Source organism: Squalius cephalus (assembly GCF_949319135.1).
Source record: "Squalius cephalus genome assembly, chromosome: 3".
NCBI lineage: Eukaryota > Metazoa > Chordata > Actinopteri > Cypriniformes > Leuciscidae > Squalius > Squalius cephalus.
Genome location: NC_137124.1, coordinates 16,798,789 through 16,824,998, shown reverse-complemented (window position 1 = coordinate 16,824,998; position 26,210 = coordinate 16,798,789). Strand labels below are relative to the sequence as shown.

Below are 26,210 nucleotides of genomic sequence, written 5' to 3'. Positions count from 1 at the left end.
AAATTAAATATACATTTATAATATCCAGCAAACAACCACATAAAGGATCAATAGTCAGAATGGTCTGCAATATGTCAAACTGCACAAGTATAAAGAGCCAAAAGGATCACTGTATAATTTTACACAATGCTCTGAGGAGGCAACTGGAATCTGCCTCAGACTGACTGAAAAGTAGTATATGTAGTTGGTTGGCTAAATAATGCAATGTCCTACTTCTGACTGAACACTTCTTTCCCTCTTTCTTGTTTTTATATTTTTCCACACAGAAACCTCCCCCGTGCTATCTTCATCTCCATTCCCCTCGTGACTTTTGTGTATGTTTTTGCTAACATCGCCTACGTCACTGCCATGAGCCCTCAGGAGCTGCTGGCTTCTAATGCTGTAGCTGTGGTGAGTGTTCATTCATAGCAGTCCGACATTTCAGGACTGCAAACAGACTGATTGTTTTGCTTTATGGAGGAGATTCTTTGACATATCTAACCAAGTATCAATATTTAAAGTTCTTTAAATGATACTTGGATTGAGCTCTTGATGCCTGCCTGTGTACCATTCAAATAGATATATCAGACTCCAGAATCTTCTGCATTCAGTTCTAAAGACTTTCTTTAATGAAACAGCACAGATTTTATGGACATGATAATGCATGTTTTCGATCAACGTCCTCTTTTCCTCTGCTTGTCTCTCCTTTCTCTCCTTCACCACTCTGTTGCTCTCTCCCAGACGTTTGGTGAGAAGCTGTTGGGAGTGATGTCATGGATCATGCCCATCTCTGTGGCCTTGTCCACATTTGGGGGGGTCAACGGCTCCCTCTTCACCTCCTCTCGGTCAGTCCCTCCCTTCATCCATCCATCCATCCATCCATCCATCCATCCATCCATCCATCCATCCATCCATCCATCCATCCATCCATCCATCCATCCATCCATCCATCATTATACACAAGACTCATCTATCTATCTATCTATCTATCTATCTATCTATCTATCTATCTATCTATCTATCTATCTATCTATCTATCTATCTATCTATCTATCTGTCTATCTATCTGTCTATCGTTCTGTCTATCGTTCTGTCTGTCTGTGTCTTCACATATTCCCCTCTACTGAATATAATGGCATTGTAAAAAACAGAATTCCTGGATTATCCTCATGTTATTTAGGTTGTTCTTCGCGGGTGCACGTGAAGGCCACCTCCCTAGTCTGCTGGCTATGATTCATGTGAAGCGCTGCACCCCAATTCCAGCTCTGCTCTTCACTGTGAGTATCATATATATATATACAGTATATATACCTCTCTCTCCCTTTAAGTGCGTCTTTATAACTCACTCTCACATTTGTTGCACATAATTTAATTCCGCTGGACAGTTGCTGAATTTAAGACTGACTTGTTCTTTTGTTGATTTTATGGCCTGCATTCTTCTGTAGTCCCAGTATGAATGGTTTTTTATGATAATGTGATATGATATCAGACAGTTCTTATACATATACCAAAAATCTCTCTCTTGCTTTCCCACAGTGCATCTCAACAATTCTGATGCTGTGCACCAGTGACATGTACACACTTATAAACTATGTGGGTTTCATCAACTACCTCTTCTATGGTGTCACTGTTGCCGGGCAGATTGTGCTTCGGATTAAACAACCAGATATGCACCGGCCAATTAAAGTAAGTCCCAAGAATTACTGAAACCCAGTGTTAAATTTTATGTTATGTTGAACAGAAGTATTTTATGCTAATTTTGAATTGAATTATTAAAAAACATTACCTTACAGTATGAAAAAAAAATTCAATGATCTCGGTAGTTGTTGACTTTTTACTGGTAATTTGCCATCTGTTATATATCCAGTATTCTGTTCAGCAAATGTATTTATATTTTGCTATAACCTTTGAATCATGATGTGCTTGTCCGGTTCTAGGTACTCCCTACATACCTCCCATAGAAGCTGAAAACTTAAGATACATTTTTACTTCTGGCTGCTAACCTTACTTCTCCAACTCACAGATCAGTCTGGTGTGGCCTGTCATCTACCTGCTGTTCTGGGCCTTCCTGCTGATCTTCTCTCTGTACTCGGAGCCCGTGGTGTGTGGCATTGGCTTGGCCATCATGCTTACTGGTGTCCCTGTCTATTTCTTGGGCGTGTACTGGGAAAACAAGCCCCAGTGTTTCAATACATTTGTTGGTAAGTGGAATAAAGTTCACAGATATGTGGGGCTTAATGATGACATCTGTATTAGGTCTGATTAGAGGCAATGTATCTCGCACTGTAGGGCTGGGAACTGAGAACCTATTATATTATATTATATTATATTATATTATATTATATTATATTATATTATATTATATTATATTATATTATATTATATTATATTATATTATATTATATTTACACTACTAATCAAAAGTTTGGTAATGAAATTAATACTTTTATTCAGCAAGGATGTATTAAATTGATTAAAAGTGACATTTATAATGTTTCTGTATGGCATACGGTATACATTTTAACAGTACAAATCGACACATTACTCAATGTGGGATATTGATTGCAAGAGACTGGACAGGATTCACAGTTACGCTTTTAGTAAGAAAGACCCCTTAAATTAAATTATTCTCTTTATGTTCTCAGACAAGATGACATACCTGGGTCAGAAGTTTTGTGTAGTGGTCTACCCAATGGAGGAAGAGAAGAAAAACGAAGAGCCTGGAGATGAGATCGAAATGAAGGAACAGTCGGTTCCACTGTCAGCAGGAGATGAGGAGACGCCGAAATCAGCTGACTGCTAAACGGACACATGGAGACACACTCATTCTCTCACATACGTGAGACTTATTCAGATAGACACTGGAAATCAAACTCAGATTTTTTTCACATACCACTATATTTTGCCTTTTCATAAAGAGGGGGTTGCACTGGAGTGCAAGTGGCTAAGCTCAGGAGAGAGAAATGAACAAAGACTAGCTGCTCCACAGGTCATGTGGTTCTGCTGTAGTGGTCTTAGAAAATGTTCTACATTCTCTCTAGTTGCTAGTCTCTCAGCAGCCGCTTTCTACTCCATCGACTGTGCAAAAGAATTACAACACTAAAATGAGAGATTACATAAAGCCCTAAAGGGTCTGCATTTTTAAAGAACTTTTCGAAACATTCTTTTCTATGGGAAACACAGGGAATCAGAATTCCATTCTGTAAATTACAGTTTATGATAAAAATGCCAAACTACATCACGGCTTACCCTGATAGGGCAGGGTTAATTGTATTTATTTATTTATTACTGAGTACATTCTAATGTTCTAATTCTTACCCCCTCTTTATTTTTCTTTTTTTCAGTTCAGGTCTCTGTCATAACACTTCTAGCAGAAAATAGTTTTTTTTATAAGCCAAAGCTGTATTTTAATTTGACATTTTCTCATTTCAAGTGTATTTCATCAAACCAAAATACTCAGAAGCATTTCTTTTTTTATATATATTGATATTTTTGGTTATCTTATTCTAATCATATTCCTTTGTTATTATACAATTATTAGTATTCTTTTCTCTTTCCTAAAGGACAGCTCTGGGACCTTTTTTTTTAATCATCATATTTTTAAGGCATATATTTAAGAACCAATTGTTGTGGTTCAGAGTAGTTTTCTTCCAGGTTACTCTGGTCCTGATACAATTCAAGCTCTTTAATTTACCTTAACTTTTATGTAAACTGTATAAAGTTATTATCGCTGTTAAAGAGTATTTTGCTTTCTGATATTTTTGAAGATAAAAGGTGTTTAATGAAACTTAAAGAGACCATTGTGAAGTTAAGTGTTGCAGCAGTATATTCATTCTGTGTGGACTTTAGATAAAATGGCTCACAATGACATTGGATTTACAGCCACAGTCATAAATTCACTTTCCCACAGTTTAATTATTACAAAAGTTTATACACAGATGCAGATTCAAAATGACAGAGTGGGTTGGTTATATGGAGAGAAAAAAAGTGGCGCATATTTAGTGTTTGTGATGTAGCTGAAAGCCTGTGAGAATGTACTAGTTCTATAGTTTTGCTTCTGTCATTTATTATGTGAATATTCAAAAACTTGAAATCAGTTGTCAGAAGAGCTTGTTAAATCAGTGATGTAATGCACAATATATCATAATTGTGTAGATGGACTGTAGATGTTAATGTAGGTGCAATACGAGGGACTAGAATCAATCGATCAAGCTATATATGATAACAAACCTATGATTTATTATATAGTCTGAATGATTACATTAATATACTAAATAATTAAACTACACACCAAAATGAAAAAAGCCTTAAAGATAATTAATTTTCTTTAAAAAATAAATTAAACATTAAAATGTGCAAGTAAATGACATGCTCAGTTCAAGAATACATGATTAAAGTGTTCAGTATGTATGTATGCCACTTGTCCATACAAACATACAAGGCTTTTTAGTGGTCACAGGGTCTGTTCATTGTGCCTCTGTGTTGATGTCACACCTATACCCACTTGTGAAGACTATGGAAAGTGCCAGTTGTTCTTTGTTGTATTTTTGTTTGTTTTTTTTTTAGTTTTTTTGCAGATCTGTCATGTATAGGTGCTGTATAAAAAGCAATATAATATATAGATCACAGTGTAAGTCATAGCACAAGTCATAGCACATCCATTTTGCATGAGCTTAACCCCCCACATTCCTTAGAGACTATAGTATCAAATCTATAACCTTCGCACTTACACAATAAACACTGCCTTTGGTTCCACTGTCCTAGTCAAGCGGCGGCGATACCTGTCATTATCATCAATGAATCAAAGACTGACTGCGTAAACTTTGATCATTGTATGTATCGAGCGTCTTTGGTTCTAGTAATGCTGCTCCTGAGCTGTGCCTCAGTATCCAGCACTGCCTGCTGTGTGATAAACACAATGTATATTTTATATGGAACATGCGACTTTGATTGTGCTGAAATAGAAATATTTCGTATCCACACACACACACATTCAAATCATACATGCGATACCAAAAGCCATGCAAAATGATTTCTGTTCATTTTCACGTAGGTATTTGATTGTCACCATCAGTAACATGATTGATGTCAATATTTTGAATGTCCTTGTCACAACTATATAAATCAACAAGACAATGACTTTTATAGATTATATTAAGATATGTACAGTCTAAAAAAATTTAAAAAAATCATCACGTTCAAATTGCCGCTTACACATAACTGGGGGTGAACGGTTTGTACCAGAGTCTTCTTGTTTACTGTAGGTTTTGTATTTGTTTGAAAAGTGTGTATTACAAGATGAATAAATCTATATGCTGAACCAAGGAAGACTTGTGCTTTTCTTGGCTAAAAAACAAAAACCGTGCAGCACTGCCACCTACTGTAGGCCGATTATGGTCATCACCGTATTCAATAGTTTCAACACTGTCACAATCTGTAAGAATTTAAAAGGATTTTCAACTCAGTTTGCAGGTGATGTATTGATTCACCACATGGGTTCATATTACAGTTTTTCTCAATCACTTTGGCTCATTATTATCTAAACTGTGCAATTGTCACAACTTTATTCCATGTCTGAAAAATGGAGTAACTCTCCCAAAGCATTTTATTTATGCTTCAAAAACCTAGTAATTGTGTGAGTAAATTGGCCAAAATTAAACATTTTTTATGTCGTCATATTAGCCGTACTGGTCAAAATGTTTAGATGTTTCTTGGCAGTCAACCCTGGAAATGTTTGCCACTTTTGTCACACTGCACAGGTAAAAAATTACTAGAAAAGGTCAATACCGTAATACACAGAAAACAAATATAGCAATTTGTATGTATACAGTACTTTTTTTTGTAGCAAATTGATTCATGTATACAGAAAACATTCCATGTCATAGATATTTATGGAATATACATTAAAGGATTTTGAGAACTGAATGGATCATTTTGCATGTGATGGCTCACATTATTGTTTATTAGTTATGAAGAGTTGGACAATTTCACTGAAAAGCCATGTGCAATTAGTTATTTTACAAATAGCGAGAAATTGTATTTACTCTTGAGCACACTTATGCAATTTGCTTAAATTGATAAGAAATTCAGATCTGAAAAAAATCAAATTCAAGAATTGAGCTCAAGTGATTAAGGGAAAACTGTAAAACCTTTGAACGGTGAAAGAATAAACATTCTTACAACATGCTTAAATGGTTGCATCAATTTTTATTGACAAACTGATACATCAGTTTTACCTTGATTTCTAACACTTCTTGTAAACTTAACAAGAGCACAGTCATGCTCTTAACAAATTAAGGGGGAGTGGCATTAACAGGAGAAGCTGATGAATGTTCCAACAAACAAAGATTATAGTGGCTACCACTCGTCAGTCCAGATGGTTCAAATGGTTTCTAGTGACATGTGCGAGTATACTGGATGTCTAAGGTGGTCAAGGCAGGACTGGTGGTTACATAGTTAGAAGGAGGCTGCTGGGATGCTGGTGGAGATGGCCACCTCGTAGAGCAAGAACCAGATGCAGCACAGAGCCACCCTGGATCTTGTAATCTGCTGCCGTTTTCTCATCATTCCTGAGGTGGAAAAGATGGAGGGTTTAGAATAATGAGAAAGAAATGTACCGGAGCAGGATGAGCGTGTGAGTAAAATGCCTTACATCTGTTTTCCACTGTAGATGAGTCTCTGTTGCTGGGGTGGGATTCCCTCTTTCTCCTCCACTCTCTCTTTTATTCTCTCCACCTGAACAGGATGGGCACATCAAATCAAATGGTCGTTTACAATTTAAACTATAAATGACTGCGTGTTAACACACAGATAAGCGTTTAAGTGTTTTATATTGTAACGTTACCTTGTCTGTGGGCTCGATGTCAATCTCGATTTCTTTGCCAGTGAGCGTCTTTAAAAACAATGCATACGATTAGTTATTTATTTAGACATTAGATTTCCTTTTGATTGGTCTGATGCACTTTTTAATAAATGACCATTTGTCGCCTTACTATATTTAACGTTAATGGATTAATTCAATTAGCTACTAGCGAACTGGACAATTACTGTGCTGAAAGAAATGCATTATTCTTCGTTAAATTCTTACCTTGACTTTAATTAGCATTGTGGCTTCTCTTGTTCTAGAAATTCATGCAGGGAAAAATGGATGCAAATATAATTAACTGACGGTAGATGAAGTTCAGATTTCTACAATCAGTTATTCCCACAATTTCTCTCCACCACCGTACTAGAAGTTCCTGTGTTACTGAAAAATAATTCCTACCACTCTAGTGTATGTACGAACAGTTCCGAGGCGCTATGATAAGAATAAAGACGATTTAGAATTTATAAAATTAACTAATTGTTTTAGATTTTATTACTTAAATTGAGCTTATTTACATGTATCACATAGCTTACTGAACTAACACTAAATGACACAATATTTTAGTTGAATCTAAACTGCGTATCCGGAAAATTTTATAAAGTGTGCGACATTTATTGCGACAGTAAGCTGCGAAGCAAACGTTTTTTGTAGTTTTTCGCGGAAGGTTTAAACTTGAATTCACGCGGGAGCCGTCAGCACAGAGACTACATGCGCTGACAGCCGTAAATATCCGTCCCCCTAACATAACCGCCTCCAACCCGGAAACCGGTTTCATTCTCTCATTTATAACGTTACTACAAGAGGTGCACGTCTCCAATTATAGGTAGGATAATATTTTATTTGGTAAATAAAGTATATGAATTAGGACGCATTTATATTTGTTTGTAATAAACAGCAAAACATAGTGTCAAGGTGACATAGAAGTTATGCTCTTGTGGCCTAGGGCTGGTTGTCTGACAGTTAGACTAGACATGTGCAGAACACATAACCAGATGTGATACATTTAAGGGTCATTTAATTAGATTAGTTTATGATGCATTGGTTAACTCTCCTGTCTCAAATGGAATAACTATTTGATATTACAAAGAGTTTGAGATATTTATATAAAAAAGGATATTTCCTGTCTCACAGTGCATCACCCTCCCCCTTTCCTTCTCAACCCCTGCAACTCCCATAACTGTTGTGGGAATGTTTTTCTTTCTCTTCTCTTGTGTTGTTACAGACAGTGAGATCCAGTCTCAAGGCCATCCTCTTCAGCAGCCATGCCACGAATTGAAAATGATATCAAGCTCGACTTCAAGGACGTGCTGCTTCGACCCAAAAGAAGCACTCTCAAATCTCGCAGTGAGGTTGGTCATTCTTGACACATTTTCATTTGCATTAAAGGAGACATATTGAGTATTAGGTTTAGTCTGGCCTCAGTTTATTTAAAGTTTCATTCACATGCAGTGCAATTGGGTTCTCTTTCATTACTTTTTTTCCACACTCTCTTCTGTTCCAGGTGGATCTCATGCGCAGTTTTACCTTCAGAAACTCAAAGGGCAGTTATCGTGGGATTCCCATCATCGCCGCCAACATGGACACCGTGGGGACTTTTGAAATGGCTTTAGCCTTACATCAAGTATGAATGAACTCTTAGAATTTTCACACAGCTGAACAGCCTAAACAAATACTTTCATAATGTCAAAAATGTTAAAGAACAGAAAAATGATCACAAACGCAGTATCACTGGCCTATATTTTATGTCATGCGTGACTTGATGTGGAGTCCAGTGGTCAAAATAGAGCAATTATGTGACCATGTGGACAATTTTTTTTCATGTATCCTGCACCTAGTTTTGGTTAGATGCATGAAAAACAGATGTTTGAAATGAATTATTCGTTTTCTAAGAGGACAAAGAATATTTTTGTGAAGTGTTGATAGCTATAATTTAGGTTTTTATCATTTTTATACCCTTTTGTCCATTTAACAGACAGAAGGTGTTTTCTATATTATATACATTATATATTAATAGTTGAAATCATTCTTTTTTTTTTTTTTGTTGCAGTTTACTCTCTTTACAGCCATACATAAGCATTACTCTGTGGATGACTGGAAGGAGTTTGCTGCCAAGCACCCAGAATGCTTACAGGTGAGCAGCATCTTTGCTAGATTTTATCTAGATTGTTGATATTTAGATGATCTGGCTCAGACACACTTCCTCTTTCTTTCTGTCTCCAGAGTGTAGCTGTCAGCACAGGGACGAGTGAGGGGGATTTTGAGAGATTGGGGGCCATTATGGCTGCTGTACCTCAGATTCAGTACATTTGTGTGGATGTAGCCAATGGCTACTCCGAACACTTTGTCAACTTTGTGAAAGACGTGAGGCAGATGTTCGCTACGCACACGATCATGGTCGGTTGCCTTTCAACGTCAACATTTAAACGTTTTGTTTGCATTATCTCATTAGCAATCATCTTAATATTTTGAAATCCATGTGTGTTTTGTAGGCTGGCAATGTGGTCACAGGAGAGATGGTTGAAGAGCTGATTCTTGCTGGTGCTGACATCATCAAAGTGGGCATTGGACCAGGTGACATCATCAGTCAATTATTGACAAAGTGTCAGATGGTGTTCCAGTTCACATTACACCATTTACACAAATATTTTCGTGTGTGTAGGTTCTGTGTGCACCACTCGTAAGAAGACCGGCGTGGGTTATCCTCAGCTGAGTGCGGTCATTGAGTGCGCTGACGCTGCACACGGCCTGAGTGGACACATCATATCTGTGAGACTCTTGTGTTTGAGAGCAAACTTCTCTCAGTAGAAATGAATAGTAACAGTCCCACCATGCTACTTGCATGCTTTGTGTAAAAAGAGTCTTTGATCATGTATATGTGGGACTCATCTGTTTTTGTCTTTCTGTAGGATGGAGGGTGTACCTGCCCAGGTGACGTCTCCAAGGCATTTGGTGAGTCTTGGGCTTCAACACAGATCAGATATTGTTGCACACGAGACAAAAATCCGCACAATATCAGATTTTTTTGTATCTCTTCTGGGCCACTTGCAAATGTGGTTTTAAATCAGATACATATCCAATATCTGGACATCTGACTTGCATCTAAAAACATATATCCGATTCTCAATGGAATTCCAAGCCACCACAAGGCAAGAGAAGCACATTTTCCCACAAAGATAAGCCGAATTGCCTGTACTCAGCATTTTTTATTGAGGCAGAGACTTTATATTTAGGAAAGAGATTGTGTACACAATGAAACATTCAGGAGCACAGACACTTGTTTTGAGCTGCTGCCCTTGACTTTTATATATAAAAGAAATAACTTCGCTACTGAAAGCTACACTATATTTTATCTAAAAAATATATAAAAAGTTACATTATATTTTATATTGATATTTGGTAACACTTTATTTTGATTGTCCCTTCTGAATATTCTGTTGACTGTAAGTAACATTGCAACTACATGTCAATTAACTCTCATTAGACTATTAGTAGACTGTCTGCTTTATAACTCTTTATTGTGATGGTCCTCCAACAGACATTCTACTGACTATAAGTAGCTTTGCAAGTACATGTCAACTTATTCTAACCCTACCAGTCTACTAATACTGTACTGACACTCTGAGAGTAAGTAGACATGTAGGTGCAATGTTACTTATAGTCAACAGAATGATTTAAATTGACCATTATAGTGATAAAACTCACACTATATAGAGACACAAGTAATTCACACGCAAAATCTCTTTCTCGACTTCATTCAAAAAAATGTAATCTACAATATCTCACTTCAGAATTCTAAATCTAAATGACCCGTTGATAAAATAACTAACAAAGAATAGTGTTATTTTTAATCCGTTCATTCAAATTTTGTGCTGTAAACATTTATGACAGCTTTATCTTATCCATGCTGGCTAGTAATCATGGTATAAGCAGGATAATCACATCAGGTCAAATCACCTTTATTTATATAGTACTTTTTACAGATTTTACAGTATGCAGATTGTTTCAAAGCAACTTCACAGTATTAAACAAGAAAATAACAGTATAAATGTTTCATAGTTCTTCAATTATGAAACGAATACAACATCAGCTGTAAGCAGCTCAAAAAAGACAGTAGTATCATCATTCAGCTCAATTTTGTTCACTGTTGATTCAGTTTAGTTCAATAACAATGTGAATGTTACAAATTTATTAGTTATGACATGAACTCAATTAAACTATAATACACATTTCTGGTGTGCATTAAATTAATTTGTATATACGACCATTCAAAACCTGAGGGTCAACTGTGTCGCCGAAAACAATCACCAGTGGAATACTTCTAGTTTGAACATTGGACTCGGACATTCCTTGTTGCCTTACTACCTGTGAAGGCCACATTTTCAGCTGTTGGTGAAGTGGTGGAAATTCATCCGCTAAATAAAGTCAGGTCTCTCAGTGGTAAAAATCAAACAAGATTTATTTGTCTGTGAACGTGATCTAGGACAGTCTCTCTTACTACCAAAGTGTATTTCAGAGAGCTACAAAAGTGAGCTCTAAAATATAGACTATTTATTCAGCACGATCATACGTATTCATTTATCATTGAACAAAGACATCAAAAATGTATTTCATAAGCAAATGAACAGATTACAATAAGACCTTCTTTTTTTTTTTTTTTTTACCACACCCATTTCATCTTTGTCCACCTTGGTCTTTCTCAACATCCCATAATATGCTACCTTATGCATGTAAATGTTTTTTAATTGGAAACATTTGATCTGACTCCATTGAGGTCCATTTTCCCAGGCCTACTGACCTTGACTACAGAAAGAAGTATTTTTTAGGACTTCTTTTTTCACAGTATATGGCTATAGAAAGCAGATTAGAATTGAAACATGTGAGAGAGAGAAAGAAAACAACATACAATAAGATTTCATACAATTTCCCAAAATATTGATTTTCACAGTTTTCGTACAATTTCCAAAAATATTGATTTACACAGTTATGTATACACGTTGAAAAAAAAAAAAAAAACTGTATATAAAAACAAAAGATAAAACCTAAACATAAAGAACATATACTGTGAATGATAAAAAAATATCCTTGCTTTCTACACATCCTCCCTTCAGGGACAAACTGCAGACTGTTTTCAGAACTGAGTGCTAATTTCAAAAGCAAAAAGAAAATGTATCTTTCACTTTAAATGTTATGCAAGGTAATCTCTGTACCTCATGCTAAATGAACTAATTTAATCATGTATAAGCAATGGTATTGACTGAATACACATAGGAAAATAATATTTCTCTTCCAGTTTCAACCAGTGTCATTTTAGGCCTGTGTTTGTTTGGCTAAACTGTGTGACAGGGGCGGGGGCTGACTTTGTGATGCTGGGAGGAATGCTTGCTGGCCATTCTGAGAGCGGGGGCGAAACCATAGAGAAAAACGGCACAAAGTACAAACTGTTCTATGGCATGAGCTCAGACACGGCCATGAAGAGGCATGCAGGAGGTGTAGCAGAGTATAGGTAAGCACATGCTGGAGCTTGTTGATTAATTTATCTAGTGGTCTGTACATTGCGGTACATTCATGTTACTTGGTAAATAATGATCATGCAGAAAACAAGCCCGAGTATGAAAGCGAAGGGCCAGTTTGATTTAAAACCATGTATTCTGGTTTAAAAAGATTTTCAGACCATCTACACAACTCTTGAGTTGATTAAGATTGGCTGTCATTATTGTGTTTTCAGGGCATCGGAGGGTAAAACGGTTGAAGTGCCTTACAAAGGGCCCGTGGAGGTGACGGTGAGAGATGTGCTGGGTGGAGTTCGTTCCACCTGCACGTACGTGGGCGCTGCTAAGCTGAAAGAGCTGAGTCGTCGTACCACCTTCATTAGGGTGACCCAACAACTCAACACAGTGTTTGGTAATGATAATTAAGCCGGTTCTAAGGTTTAACCAGGTCCATATTGGGCCAAAGTATGCCAAATCCATGCAAAGGTCATTTTATTCTCTCCACAGTCATGCACACATATGCTTGTTCTCTCTCTCACACACACACACACACACATATTCCTTACATTGTCATTTAGTGTTTAATGTGTATTTTTGGGTTCACACGTCAGCTTTTGAATTCACCAGATTCTGTATTGGCCACAACATGGCCTTTCATTTCTTTTGATTAATCAGTCTTTGGAAACTTCTAAGTTTGAAATTAGAAGTTTAGAATTTTTGAAGTGTTCAAGGACACTGTAATGATAGTGTATGTTTTGTGCAGTTAGTGTTTTAGGTCATAATCCGAAATCTTGAGTTCATTTTCAAGTAATTTGTCTAAATAATCTTAGACAAGATACTCTATTAGAGCCTTATATTTTATCCAAATAATTCAGACTTTGTGAATCTAACTGTCTATGCCTAATGTCTTATAATTCTTGGATTTTCTGATTTGATATTCTATTCTCCCTGGACCAACTCAAATCCTTTAATAGATTTTTACAGTATTAGCGGTCTGTTATACAATATGCTAAAGACATCCGTTATGTACTACCATTCTATTATATAGCATATATTTGAAGACCAAAGCAAGGGTATTTTTTTACCCTTTTAACAGTTTCTCCTGTGTTTGTATGTTGCAAATACAGTGGTATTACACAATCTTTCGAAGTCTTAATCAGTTTTTGTCATAGTATTGGCATTATTTTATGCATTTTAGCCTGGTTTGATCGTTAGATATCAAATCTTAGACTCAAATCTTTTCTACTTAACACATAATTGAGCTTAATAATTAAATTTTCGTCTTTTTATTATATTGTTTATGCTATTGATATTCCATTACAGTTAGTGTTCTCATTGATTATGATTAAATTTGCTGATGGAGCAGATTAGAATGAATGTGAAAGAAATGAAACCCATTTCCCCACTTAACTAGAGCTAGATGGTCCCATTTGGCTGATAAGTGGACGGTTTAATTTAATCCATATTGATATTGATATTTTTTTTTTTCTTATATATTTCACTTAAAATAACTCCAGATCAAATTATTTCAGATGTTCAGGAGTTAACATTCCTGTATTGTATTGTGAAAATAAATAAATTGGATAATCGTATCTTGTTATGTGTTCTTTGCTTTGTAGGTACAGTATGTTAAATATCTTGAGCATAAGAAAATATTTGTTTACAATTTGAATACAAATAATTGTGTTTGTGTCTGTAAAGCCCTTGATCTGTTTTTCAAGCTGAATGTAAACATGCTGCCGCCCTTCTTTTATTACATTTAAAACCTACAAGTAGTAGTTCATGCAGAACATATTACATACAGATTATTTAAAAGATTTCCCTGTGATTTACTCTCTCAGTGTGCATCTTACTGAGAACATCAGTCAGCCTTAAAATGATAGCATGCTACTGCTCAATACACCAGAGTAAAGTAAGTTGCAACATAATTGCATGGGAGGGGTGTTATGATGTTATGAAAGAAGGTGACGTACAGTGAGGAGGAACAGGTGGCAATGTACACTCCTTCCATTTGCAGTACACCACAGCTGCACCGAGGGCACACCAACTCAGAGGTAAGCAAAGCTTCTAATTTGCCAGTGAAATGTATTTTTTTTTGTTTTTGTGCTTGTTAATTGATGCATTTGATGATTTATTTTAATTTAATTTGTTTGTAATGTAAATCTTTTGTGTAATGTCAATTAAACTATATGCTGCATCTCACATCCTGTGTCAAAACCAGTTTGACAGGTTAAATTTGCTTAATAGGGAGGGGCAGGCATAGTTATCTTATATCCTAAGTGTGTATTTATATCCTTTGTACAATCATTATTTTCTTCTCCCTCCAGTGATGGCTTCTTCCAGCAGTTCCCAGGCTGCAGAACAGTGCCTGTGTTCAATATGTCAGGATTTCTTCACCGACCCTGCAACCATTCCGTGTGGACACAACTTCTGCATGGAATGTATCAGTAAACACTGGGACAGCAGTATGGAGACTCGATGCCCCCTTTGCAAGAAGGACTTTCACTTGAGACCAGATCTTGACATCAACAGAGAGTTCAGAGATCTCATTGAACAACTGAAAAGGGTAGAAAGTCCCGTCCAACCTGGAGTAATACCATGTGATGCCTGCACAAAAATAAAGAGAGGTGCTTTAAAGTCTTGCCTGCATTGCGAAGGATCTTTCTGTAAAACACACCTAGAGCCTCATAACACCGTAGCAAAACTGAAGAAACACAAACTTATCAACCCTGTGGAGAATCTGGATAATTATATTTGCCCAAAGCATGAGAGTCCCTTGGAGCTGTTCTGCAGAGATGATCAGATGTGTGTGTGCAAGTCGTGTATGATAAAAGACCACAAAACCCACAACACTGTTACTGTAGAGGAGGAGAGTGGAGAACGGAAGGTGAGAGACGCTTAATCTATATTAATTTGTACTTTAATGACTTTGCCTAAAAAAAACGCTTCATTTCTGTCCACAGTCTCAGTTTGGGAGGAGGCAGGCTGAGGTTCATTTGATGATTCAGAGCAGAATGAAGAAAATTGAAGATATCAAATGCTTGGTACAGCTCAGCAAGGTAAGTCTTGTTGCATGGTCATACAAAGTTTTAATGTGATCGAAACACAACATTGATTGATCTATTTAATTATGTACATAAACTGCATTCAAAGTATACATTTTAGCAGTTCATTGTTGAAGAGAAATGGAGTGCTCTCTTCTAAACATATAAAGATCTAAATTATAAGAAAAGATATAATAAAAAGAAGAAAATGACAGATCTTGGAAAATCTCTAGGGGCCATGAAGTTTTCATAAGGGGACAAAAACATATACTGTGAGTGAGCACACATGTATAGACCACATCCTGTAAAAATGACGCGTATTGCATTATGTGTGTGGGTGAACATGTGGTTTGGGGAACAGGAGCATTGTTGTGTGTAACAACAGTTAGGAGATAAATGTCTAGAAAGGTAGAAAACTGATCAAATGTACAATAAAAAATGTGTGAATTGTTAATGCCATTGACGCAAACAGGAAAGCACTGAGGCAGGTAAAACCAAGCATTGAAGCAAGTAATGTAACAATTAACGCACGCAGGAAATATGTGGATGCAAGTAGAGGCAACATGTTCGCAAATGTAGAGATATTTTGAATCATTAGTGATTATAAAATGGGGCCTTTTTGAGCTCTCTAGCAGAGTTGTAGATGTGTGTGTGTGAGATCTTCTGGAGAGAGACTGCAGCAAGCGGAAGCCAGCCACAGACCACGACCCTCAGAAAAAGACAAATGATTTTCTTAGAGACAGCGCATATATTGAACTAAGACAGGGTAAGCCTTAAAAAGTAATTGTGTATTCTGGCCCATGAAGCTTCCAGCTTAGCTGGCATAGAGTGGTGTATTTAGCTTTTTCCTCTGCAAGAAATAATAAAATGAGAATTAGGACTGCCCTCAAAACTCTGAATAGTATTGTCTCAGTCTGTTTATTGCTGTAGAGTAAGAACCTTAGGCCTAGGGGGTACGGTAGAGATCAGAGTAGACCCTGACGAGATAATATAATCAAAGAAGAGAATATTATATGCCTACCTGACTCCTCCAGAATCTATAAAGGTGGACCTTTTACAGGAAATGAGTCATATAAATAGAGGATGTGGCTTGTGACCAAGATAAGAGCACATCATGCATTCTCTTCTCATTCACCCAAACGTCCCAATCAGAATTTAGGCACAGATAAGGTTTGTGTTTTTTAAGATTTGGGCATTGATTAAAAACAACCTGAGCCTGAGGCGGGCTGTGTGTTGAGAAGTTTGATGAAGTGCTGTAGAATGCCAATCAAAAAATAACCACAGAAAATTGCAGTATCTTTCTTTTACTAACTGTCACACAAGCAAAAATGGACAGAAATATTTGCGTGCTATTAAGGTGCTAATAACGGGGAGTTTCATTTATCTTCATGAATGAATAGCCTATGTATCTTCATATTCACTTGTATCTCTGACTGATTTTAAAGTGTCATTTGGCAGCCACTAAAATAGGTCATACCTATTTGAAATATGTTAGAAAACCTCGCTCTTTTAAGAACGTGCATTTATTGCATGAACGGACCAAGAATGTAATGTAAGTGTATAAAATGCATATGTATAGTTCAGTTGAAACCTTGCTGTTATACTGAATGCACAAGGCAAACTCTCTGCTTAAATAACAACCCTGAAATAAGAATACGCTGTTTACCTTAAGATCAGCTTTGGGCAACTGTCAAACACGTCCGTCTACCCTAGCGTGTGTTTAAACCATGAAAAAGCAGTGCAGTGGAAAGGAAAAATGCATGATGGAAAAAAAATTCTGTTCAAGTTACGATCGTTACTGGATAGGCGTTTTCCGAATTGTCACTGGACAGTAGAAAAGTGAAAATGGTAGCATCCACGTCATAAGACTTGACTGTACATTGTCCTTTATTTAGCAAAGCTCAGAAAAAGAGAAAGTGGACTGTGTTGAGCTGTTCACGGATCTGCTCCGCTCCATTGAGAGCTGTCAGTCTGAGCTGCTGGAGGTGATGGAGCAGAAGCAGAAAGCAGAAGAGAAGCAGGCTGAAGAGCTCATTAAAGAGCTGAAGCAGGAGATCACTGAGCTGAAGAGAAGAGACACTGAACTGGAGCAGCTCTCACACACTGAAGATCACCTGCACCTCCTACAGGTCAGTGTCTGTCTCTCTGCTCGCAGCACATCACAGGACAACACTCAACATGCTTCTCTCCTGCTGTAGACTTATCCATCCCTGTGCAGCCCGTTAGACACCAAGATCTGGACTGGGTTCAGTACTGACACTAATCTGAGGGAGGACGCTCTGAGGAGAGCTCTATCAAAGCATCAAGAATTTCTCAATGGTGCAATGGTGAAGATTACAGGAGCTGGTGAGCTTCTCACTGTGATGATTAGAATGAAAACTGCTTGGTTTTTCTAGCATTTAATTATGCTTAAAAGCTAAGACTGGCTACAGTTCTACAACTTATTTACGTTCTTTAAAGAATACTAATCAAATGTATAAATTGTTTCCACAGAGCTGAGGAGGATTGAGAAGTTTACAGGTACAAGTCATCTGTGACCTTTCCCTACATTTAAACATTCATACACAAACATTTACACATTTATAGATGTATGGGTGTTTCCTCAACTATGTGTACTTTGGACTGTGTGAACTTTTTGAAAAAGAATCTCACTTTTCTCACTAGTTTAATTTGTCTACAAACAATGTCCAGCATTTAATATATACATATATCACATGATTTTTTTTTAATTTTTACTAAAAGTAATAAATAATATTTTGAGATTGAAAGTCTGGGACAAGTGTAAATCAATACAATCTATACATAAAGGGCATTTGAAAAGTAGCTAATATAAGTGATAAACACACATTGTAACACATTTCCAGGAAGTTTTAATGGGACAATAACAAAAAGAAAAAGTTAATGCAATACCCGTATACTATGGTTGTATTGTTTATCCCGTACTACACAAGTATGTTAAAAGTCTGCTAAGTACATGTTCTGATCTGTCTCTCAGTGAATGTGACTATGGATCCTGACACTGCACACCCAAAACTCCTCTTGTCTGAAGATGACAAACAAGTTGGATATGGAGAAACACGACAGATTGTCCCAGACAATCCATGGAGGTTTGATAAATGTCCCAGTGTCCTGGGGAAGGAGGGATTCTCCTCTGGGAAATTTTATTTTGAGGTGCAAGTAGAAGGGAAAACTGAGTGGGACTTAGGTGTGGCGAGGGAGTCTATTATCAGGAAGGGAATAATCACTCTGAGTCCAAAGAATGGACTCTGGACTCTATGGTTGAGGAATGGAAGCGAGTACAAGGCCTGTGACTGTCTGTCTGTGTCTCTCTCCCTGAGAGTGAAGCCTCATAAGGTGGGTGTGTTTGTGGATTATGAGGAGGGTCTGGTCTCCTTTTATGATGTGGAGTCCAGGTCTCATATCTACTCTTTCACCAATCAGTCTTTTACAGAGAAACTCTATCCTTACTTCAGCCCAGGCTTTAATAATGGAGATACAAATTCAGCCCCACTGATCATCTCACCTGTCAGCAGCAATAAGTGGATTTTAGTCAATGATAACCATTTGTAGAAAAAAATTACAACAATTGTCATTTGTAATAAAATAATGAAAGTATTTTTTGCTTGCAGAACATTTCTTTTCACAATCATGTTTCTAACATTACAGTAACACCTCAAATAAAGATGATTTTTAAATTTGTTTTATTGATGAATTGTATTGAATCATGACAGTAATTCACACACACACACACACACACACACACAAATCACACCATTATCTCTATTATTTTGATGTTTTGTCTGATACTGAGACTGAATAGATAACACCATCATTTCAGGACCCTATTGTTTGTCCAATCACGTCAGGGGTATTAAAACAACCAGGAAACGTCTTTTTGAGCAACACTACTGACACTTTTTTTAACAGAAGACACTTAAACTTTGATTAGTTCACAGTCAGTGCATGCTGGATTAAAGGTAAATCAATGTAAGTATCTTAACGCTGTGTCAGCTCATGTTTATATTAAAGATTTGTGCAGCAGCTAAACACTTTTCCTCAGAAATGTATTCTTGTTGTTAAAAATGACCAGATGATTTAACATTTAAAGCAAAGCACTTTATTGCTCAAATGTAACATGCATTTTCGCTCTCCAAGAATGGAAGTAAAATATTAGATTAATAGGACAATATAGAAATATTAATGTATTGCATTTTGTCAATAATGGCTTGGTATAGGCTATCACTTTGTCAGTATGGCTTTTATCATTAAAGCCTCCAGTGTCAGTTTGATATTTGAATGCCGTTTCCGAACACATGATTTATTTGAGTGTTTTTCATCACTGAGCGATTAATAACTTAACATTCGAATGAAAAACAAAAAATTCAAACATTGGCATCTCAAAACGTTTTTAAATGATTTCAGTTTTGTGGTAATGTGCATGATCTGAGTTCTTTCAAACTGATTGATGGCAGGGTTAACATTTCTCATTTAGTTTAACTTGATGTACTAAAACAACTAAACAACTGTAAAGACAAAAAAAGACAAATAAAAATGGCAAAATTACTAAAACTTTAACTAAAAATGAAACTGGAAAATATAAAAATAAGAACGAATTCAAAATATTAATTCAATATTGTCTCCTCAGAGCTGCAGTGGATGTGGCAGTAACAACAATGTGATTAAATTCAAATGCTGAACTCTGTCAAGCATCTTTGTTTTGAATATTTAACTCATCAAAATCTTTGAATTCTGAAGCTGTGATTCATATATTCTGGATTCTCTTTCAATTGGATGTGATTCTGGGTCCTGATACAGCTCATCCAAAGCTCATCCTGTCTGAGACGAGACATGGAGACTAAAAGCAAGACATCCCACACAATGACAAGAGGTTTGATTTCTATCCTTGTCCTGACAAAAGAGGGTTTCTCCTCTGGGAGATTTTACTGTAAGATGTTGGTAAAGGGGAAAACTGAGTGGGATTTAGGAGTGGTCAGAGCATCTGCTTAAATGGGGATCGTCACACCATTTCCTGAGACTGGTTTCTGAATTGTGTGGCTGAGGAACCATAAAAACTATGAGGTTGTCAATGAAGGATTATCTTGTTTTTCTGTCTCTGACAGTTAAGCCCTGGAAGGTGGGTGTGTTTGTGGATTATGGTCACCTTTTATGGTGTGGAATCCAGGTCTCATCTACTCTTTCACTAAGAAACTCTTCATCCCATGTTTTAATAGAAAAGGTAAAAACTTAGCTCCTCTGATCATCACAACTGGCAAGTAAAATGAATGAACAATTTACATTTCAAATGAAAAAATAAATAAATAGAAAAAGTGTGAAATAGAAAATATGTGTTAATATAATATCTAAGGATACAAATGACAGGAATAGGAATGACAGTTCTATATTGGTATGTGCTTTGCTTTAATCAATGTGTTTGTAACATAGTCTATTTTTTTTATTTTTGCATTAGTGAGTTTTGTTTTCAGCATTGTGGTGTTCCTCCGCTAGGGCGACGGGCGTACAATTACACTTTACATGGAGAAAGTGAAACTAAATACAAACGAGGAGGACATATTTCTTCGCTTATTGTATTTTTCAGAGGGCTAAAGTTTACTCAGACAGATAATCAGAGGTATGTGATGAAAGCGATTTACCTGAACAGTGATTTAATGTTAATTAAAATGTTTTAATTTACATTACAATGTATTACGACATTTAACAGTGGCGTAGCCAATAATTTACCTGCGTTTGATTTTTCAGAGTTGTATGTGCGAACCACAGGTGCGAACTCAAACCAGAAGCCTCCGCCAAATAGCCATGATTTTTCACAGATTCCTTCCAGATACATTTTTAATGCAGCAAAACGGAACCAGGAGTATTTGGGTATTCTATTAATCAGCTGTAATTCAAGGCTCAGAGTTCGGAAACACGCACGGTAGCTTAACACCCAAAACTTTTATAGCACAGTTGCCAAATTCAAACAAATCGGTTTGATTTTATCGAGAAGAAAATGAAAAAAAAAAAAATAAATAAATAAAAAATAGCCGACTGCATGGATACCTGTAACTATTTATTCATTATTTTTATGCTTAATTGGCGCAGTTTGAAGGGCAGCCATCTTACGGTTTGTTTAGGCCTATTTATTTCTTGTTTATTTCTGTCTAAATCTCGTTTGAAATCGATTTGTCTGTAATTGATTTGTCATTTATATGTTTATATATTATTACTTGTTGATGTGTTATTTGGCCGTATGATTTTTGTAAAAGAGATATAACTTCACTCATTATTACAGGAAGGCCTGATGACATCTATTATGAAATAAGGTGAATTTTGCTGTAACACCTGGTTGAAAAAGCTGGTGGATTGTAGGCCTATAAGAAATGGCAAAACACTTACCACCAAATTGCAGACATGTTAGAAGAGAAAGCATCGATTTGCCTCCATGTAAGTCTTCCTGGTCTGAACGTATACATTATGCAATCACTCAGTAATGAAATGGTGGGTGTTTGAATGCACAGTAGGCTACTGATATGTTAAGTATTACTTGTTTTGTTGACTATTTTAATGAATGTTAGGATTATAAACATTCAAGTAATTTCCCCATTTTTCCAGTTATGGGTCTCTGCAGCGGGTGTTTTCTGACAGAGGAGCATAAGTGTCCAGTGTGTCTGGATGTGCTCAATGATCCAGTCACCACTCCATGTGGACACAACTTTTGCAAGACCTGTCTGAAAGCATGCTGGGACAACAGTCAGGATTACAAATGCCCATATTGTAAAGAAACATTCAACAAAAGACCTGATCTAAAGAGCAACACAGTTCTTAGAGAAATTGTGCAACTCTTTGAGACATACACCACAGGTAGGGGTATATTTTAAAGCTAAAATCATTTATTAGAAATCGTGTTTCAGAAATGTGCACAATTTTGCATTTGCACAAAACTTATTGTACAAAATATTTACTAAAATCAGAACAGATGATGTGCACTTCAAAAGTGAGGACTTCCTGAAGTTAATACATTTCTTCTGCTTTCAGCCCAGTTATGCGCCGGTGGTCTGTTATCTGAAGAGCTTCAGTGTTGCATCTGTCTGGATGTATTCAATGATCCAGTCACCACTCCATGTGGACACAACTTCTGTAAGACCTGCCTTGATAAGTGCTGGGACAACAGTCAGGTCTGCACCTGCCCATATTGTAAAGAAACATTCAACAAATGTCCTGATCTAAAATGCAACACAGCTCTTAGAGAGATTGTGCAACTCTTTGAGAAAAACACAGGTATACATATATTTGTTTTTCCAATGCATTTTCATAATATGAAATTTAAGCTAGCAACATGCTTAGTTTGACGAGTAACAAAAGTAAAGTATATGTGTGATATTTTAATGTCCATGAGATGTGTCTATTTATTATGCCTTTAAAATTATGTTTTGTATTTTTTTTTAAAGGTTACAAGAGGGAACCGATAATGACAGCATATTCACAACCTTTAAAAACAGACGTCCCAGAAGAGACTCTGTACAAACCTTCAAGTGAGTTAGTAATAGCAGGATCTTCTATCCCCCTCATAAATATATATTTCAAATATAATACAAAGATGCTAATATTAAGCATAAATAATGTATATTGTTATTTTCAATACATATTTGAGCAATTATGGATAAATTTGCACCTTTTTAAAACTTTGAACTGTAAACTTTTTGTTTATATAAAGTCGATTTTGTCTTTAAGTTCACATATTTTGGGATTTTTTTTTTTTTTGAAGTATTGTTTTTTCTTTTTCAGAAATGGCTTTCTCAAGCAGTGCCCTGAATGAAAACCTTCAGTGCTTCATTTGTCTGGAGCTGTCCACTGATCCTGTGACAACACCATGTGGACACAGCTTCTGTAAGGCCTGTCTGAAGGAATGCTGGGAAAGCAGTCACGATAACAGATGTCCATGCTGTAAAGAAAATTTCAACAATAGAGCAGATCTTAGAGATTTTGAGCAGCAATCTGAAATCCTGATGTGTCAGAGCTTTTACTGTGAGCCTAAAGTGGAGCCTCATGGGAGAGTCCTAAAGATAAAGCAGGTCGTGATGATTGACCTTGTGGTGAATATTAATCCTAAAATAATCCAGAAACATGACAGACCACTGGAGTTGTTCTGTAGAGATGATCATACGTCTGTGTGTCTGTCCTGTAATGATGAAGACCACGAGACTCACAACACTGTTCCTGTTGAAGATAAGAGGGAAAAGAAAAAGGTAATGAAAAGTTATCTTTTATTCAGATCAACAGCAAAAGCCAATTATAAATCTTAAAGCATACTGGATGAAGTATCACATCGGTCTTTTCTCTCTCATCACAGGCAATGAAGGTGAAGATGCACAAGCTTGAGCAGCAGGTGATCCAGGACACAATGGAGAAAAATGAAGAAATCAAATGCTCTGAAATGAAAATGAGCAAAGTGAGTCTTACAATATATTATTAATTATAAAACAACTGTTATCCATCCATTTCCCAAACCAATTATCTTATGTAGGGTTGCAGGGTAAAAACATTTATATTATATTATATTGATGCATGTTTTTGATCTTATTACCTTTTTAATTAGAAAAATAAAGAGGAAGAGGAAGCAGACAAGACTGAGCTCTGCACTGATCTGAATTACTCCGCTGAGAGTCATCGCTGATGTAAACAACACATTTTAATACATTTATCTGATATCACTATGTTGATACCAGTTTACTTGATATCTAAACATGTTCTAAATATTATGTTAATCATCTGATCTTTCACAGATGACACTTCCTGAGCTTTAATCCTTTCATCCTCTTGGATCTACAGGATGTACCCTTTACAAAAAAGGATAAAAGCACTGCTTTGCAAGTTCTTTCAAGCTTAAAGAACAAATCATTAATCTTTCTTTTCAACCAATAATCTCATCAATATATTAAGAATTTTTTTTTTATATATATAATCACAGAAGTACAGTTTAGTAGCTGTAACTAGTATCATAATCCTAACAGGGTTCCCGTGGATCCTTAAAAAGTCTTAAATTAGATGTTTTTTATTCAATTTAAAATGTAATTTTTAATTTAAAGTCTTATTTTTACTTACGAGAGGTCTTAAATTTTAGATGACACTGACTTAGACGTCTAAATGCTTTAAGTTAAAACTATCTCATTAGCGTACATCTTTTTTTATTATTCTTTCTTTGTGGATTTGCTTGTTCAAGTGACAATTCGCGTCATTTACGGCAGCATATTACGTCAGTCTCCTTGCACGCAAAAGGAGGAGAGAAGGAGAAAAAAATGGGTCAATGTCAGTTCAATTGCAAGTTCATTCTTTATGTGCGTAGGGGTGTGCGATATGTATAATTGTCTATGATGATATTGTAATTATTGTTTTAATGATGTGCAAGTTTTTTACAAAAGTTAAATGAACAATACGTTGTTACATTTTATACATAATATTATCAATATTATGTTTTCCCTTTATTTCGCCGACGAACATTTCAAAATGAACCCGTTGCTGAACTGAGTCTCCATGCAACAGACAGCGATCATTTTTTATATTTTACTGAATGAATCCTCGTTTTTAACTAATAGGTGTAATTAAAGATTCAATCAATTGCTTCTTTCTTGAATGAATCAGCCGTTTGAACAAATCGGTTGAATGAATTACTCCCTCAACTCACTTGCTGCCACCTACTGGCGGTTTTAGTTTCATATTTAAAGTACCCTTTAAATAAAAAATTTAAATTCAAAATCATTTCATATTTAAATATTGAATTAAAAAATAGCTTTATTTATGTGATTGTTAATATACTGTGTTATTATTCTAATAGAATTTAATTTGAATGTTCGAATTTGACATAATAGGTGATGCATATGTCTAATAAGTTTAGAAAAAATGCCCCTGGAAATCAATTTAAGGTGGAGAATATTGCCCCTTAATAAATTTTTTACTTTCTGTCACTGCTGTGAACTGACCACCGCATAGAATATGAATAATATGAATATCTTCGTGAATCTGCTGTCAACAACAGGCCTAAACCAGCCATGGTACCAGTACCACAACACAGATGTGTCGAAAAAATCGATATATATATTTTTTGTCAATATTGCACACCCCTAATGTACACTATTCATTTTTATTTCTTCAGGCCTTAAAAAGGTCTTAAAATATCCTTAAATTTGACTTTAAAGAGTGTGCCGCAACCCTGCCTAAAGATGAAAACATTTTTCCATCTTATATAATTTTCTTGTATTCCATCTTAATATGCATAAAATATTTTGTTAAACATCTGTATGTTATCTGAAAGCACTGGCTCTGTGACATTTTTACACGCATTGCTGTTTGTTAGTGGAAAAATTAATATATTATTATTATAGAATAAATGTTTCCAAATAATGGTCGAAGCAGGTAGAGTCGGCAGACAGAAGGAATGTTTGAGAAACTGGTTTGGAAATTATAATTTTTTTGCACAGATGTTTCACACCTTTTAAATCACTTTTTGAATTTAGCTTTTTTATTTTGCTCTCTATTTACTTAATATTTTAACTGCATAATTTGAAAACTATTGTAATCTTGTTGACTAAATAAATTCTGAGAAACATGTTACTGTTGAGTGACTTTTTTAAGTACACCTAAAAAATCTTACAAGACTTAAATAATAATGACATATATTGAATAGACAAGTAGAAAAGCTACCTTAGTCCAGAAAACATTGTACATTTTAAATAAAGAACCTTTCCCTGATGTAAGGAAAGTTTGACCATTTTTAAATCCACTTATCACGTCACAACTCCATCTTCGCCATAAAAATATTTTATTATATGAATATATTAC

The 26,210-nt window shown here is 35.9% G+C and overlaps 5 protein-coding genes across 9 annotated transcripts in view; 4 read left to right on the top strand and 1 right to left on the bottom strand.

The window, feature by feature from the left end:
• The window catches only part of slc7a8a (solute carrier family 7 member 8a), a 46,711-nt gene extending 43,771 nt beyond the window's left edge, over positions 1-2,940 (top strand). For all 4 annotated transcript variants that reach the window (XM_079867427.1, XM_079867426.1, XM_079867425.1 and 1 more), the window contains 6 exons: positions 267-390; positions 721-824; positions 1,160-1,256; positions 1,516-1,665; positions 2,003-2,180; positions 2,625-2,940. In XM_079867427.1, the coding sequence (XP_079723553.1) occupies positions 267-390; positions 721-824; positions 1,160-1,256; positions 1,516-1,665; positions 2,003-2,180; positions 2,625-2,782 (811 nt within the window). In that variant the 3' untranslated portion in view covers positions 2,783-2,940. The remainder of the gene's footprint in view (positions 1-266; positions 391-720; positions 825-1,159; positions 1,257-1,515; positions 1,666-2,002; positions 2,181-2,624) is intronic.
• Positions 2,941-3,129: 189 nt separating this feature from the next.
• On the bottom strand, positions 3,130-7,584 carry nedd8 (NEDD8 ubiquitin like modifier). The gene is made up of 4 exons (XM_079867436.1): positions 7,067-7,584; positions 6,824-6,871; positions 6,632-6,714; positions 3,130-6,548 (listed from the first exon to the last, which is right to left on the bottom strand). The coding sequence occupies exons 1-4, from the start codon at positions 7,082-7,084 to the stop codon at positions 6,428-6,430; spliced, it is 270 nt and encodes an 89-aa protein (XP_079723562.1). The 5' UTR covers positions 7,085-7,584; the 3' UTR covers positions 3,130-6,427.
• gmpr2 (guanosine monophosphate reductase 2) lies at positions 7,585-14,147 on the top strand. The gene is made up of 10 exons (XM_079867430.1): positions 7,585-7,667; positions 8,067-8,193; positions 8,346-8,465; positions 8,892-8,975; positions 9,065-9,238; positions 9,334-9,415; positions 9,504-9,610; positions 9,751-9,793; positions 12,188-12,347; positions 12,570-14,147. The coding sequence occupies exons 2-10, from the start codon at positions 8,107-8,109 to the stop codon at positions 12,757-12,759; spliced, it is 1,047 nt and encodes a 348-aa protein (XP_079723556.1). The 5' UTR covers positions 7,585-7,667; positions 8,067-8,106; the 3' UTR covers positions 12,760-14,147.
• A 55-nt stretch (positions 14,148-14,202) lies between these two features.
• Positions 14,203-19,256, top strand: LOC307156188 (E3 ubiquitin-protein ligase TRIM21). Its single transcript, XM_079867423.1, has 7 exons — positions 14,203-14,387; positions 14,661-15,220; positions 15,297-15,392; positions 17,273-17,506; positions 17,576-17,723; positions 17,871-17,897; positions 18,373-19,256. Exons 2-7 carry the CDS (start codon positions 14,663-14,665, stop codon positions 18,945-18,947), a joined length of 1,638 nt encoding a protein of 545 aa, XP_079723549.1. The 5' UTR covers positions 14,203-14,387; positions 14,661-14,662; the 3' UTR covers positions 18,948-19,256.
• A 1,625-nt stretch (positions 19,257-20,881) lies between these two features.
• LOC307156190 (E3 ubiquitin-protein ligase TRIM47) lies at positions 20,882-26,007 on the top strand. 2 transcript variants are annotated; one of them, XM_079867428.1, is made up of 9 exons: positions 20,882-21,006; positions 21,667-21,818; positions 21,987-22,235; positions 22,410-22,652; positions 22,823-22,906; positions 23,160-23,620; positions 23,725-23,823; positions 23,971-24,049; positions 24,158-26,007. In XM_079867428.1, the coding sequence occupies exons 2-8, from the start codon at positions 21,755-21,757 to the stop codon at positions 24,046-24,048; spliced, it is 1,278 nt and encodes a 425-aa protein (XP_079723554.1). In that variant the 5' UTR covers positions 20,882-21,006; positions 21,667-21,754; the 3' UTR covers position 24,049; positions 24,158-26,007. The 2 variants fall into 2 exon arrangements, with proteins under 2 accessions (XP_079723554.1, XP_079723555.1); XM_079867429.1 differs by having other exon boundaries at positions 20,899-21,818.
• The last annotated feature ends 203 nt before the right edge of the window (positions 26,008-26,210 follow it).

Coding starts and splice junctions, on each gene's coding strand:
- nedd8 (XM_079867436.1), bottom strand. Junction 6,715..6,823: donor ACATCGAGCCCACAGACAAG/GTAACGTTACAA, acceptor CATCCTGTTCAG/GTGGAGAGAATAAAAGAGAG. Junction 6,549..6,631: donor ATCTACAGTGGAAAACAGAT/GTAAGGCATTTT, acceptor TTTCCACCTCAG/GAATGATGAGAAAACGGCAG.
- gmpr2 (XM_079867430.1), top strand. CDS start 8,107: ATGCCACGAATTGAAAATGATATCAAGCTCGACTTCAAGGACGTGCTG. Junction 8,466..8,891: donor TGGCTTTAGCCTTACATCAA/GTATGAATGAAC, acceptor TTTTTGTTGCAG/TTTACTCTCTTTACAGCCAT. Junction 9,611..9,750: donor TGAGTGGACACATCATATCT/GTGAGACTCTTG, acceptor GTCTTTCTGTAG/GATGGAGGGTGTACCTGCCC.
- LOC307156188 (XM_079867423.1), top strand. CDS start 14,663: ATGGCTTCTTCCAGCAGTTCCCAGGCTGCAGAACAGTGCCTGTGTTCA. Junction 17,507..17,575: donor ATCACCTGCACCTCCTACAG/GTCAGTGTCTGT, acceptor CTCCTGCTGTAG/ACTTATCCATCCCTGTGCAG. Junction 17,898..18,372: donor GAGGATTGAGAAGTTTACAG/GTACAAGTCATC, acceptor TCTGTCTCTCAG/TGAATGTGACTATGGATCCT.
- LOC307156190 (XM_079867428.1), top strand. CDS start 21,755: ATGGCAAAACACTTACCACCAAATTGCAGACATGTTAGAAGAGAAAGC. Junction 21,819..21,986: donor AAGCATCGATTTGCCTCCAT/GTAAGTCTTCCT, acceptor CCATTTTTCCAG/TTATGGGTCTCTGCAGCGGG. Junction 22,236..22,409: donor CTTTGAGACATACACCACAG/GTAGGGGTATAT, acceptor TTCTGCTTTCAG/CCCAGTTATGCGCCGGTGGT.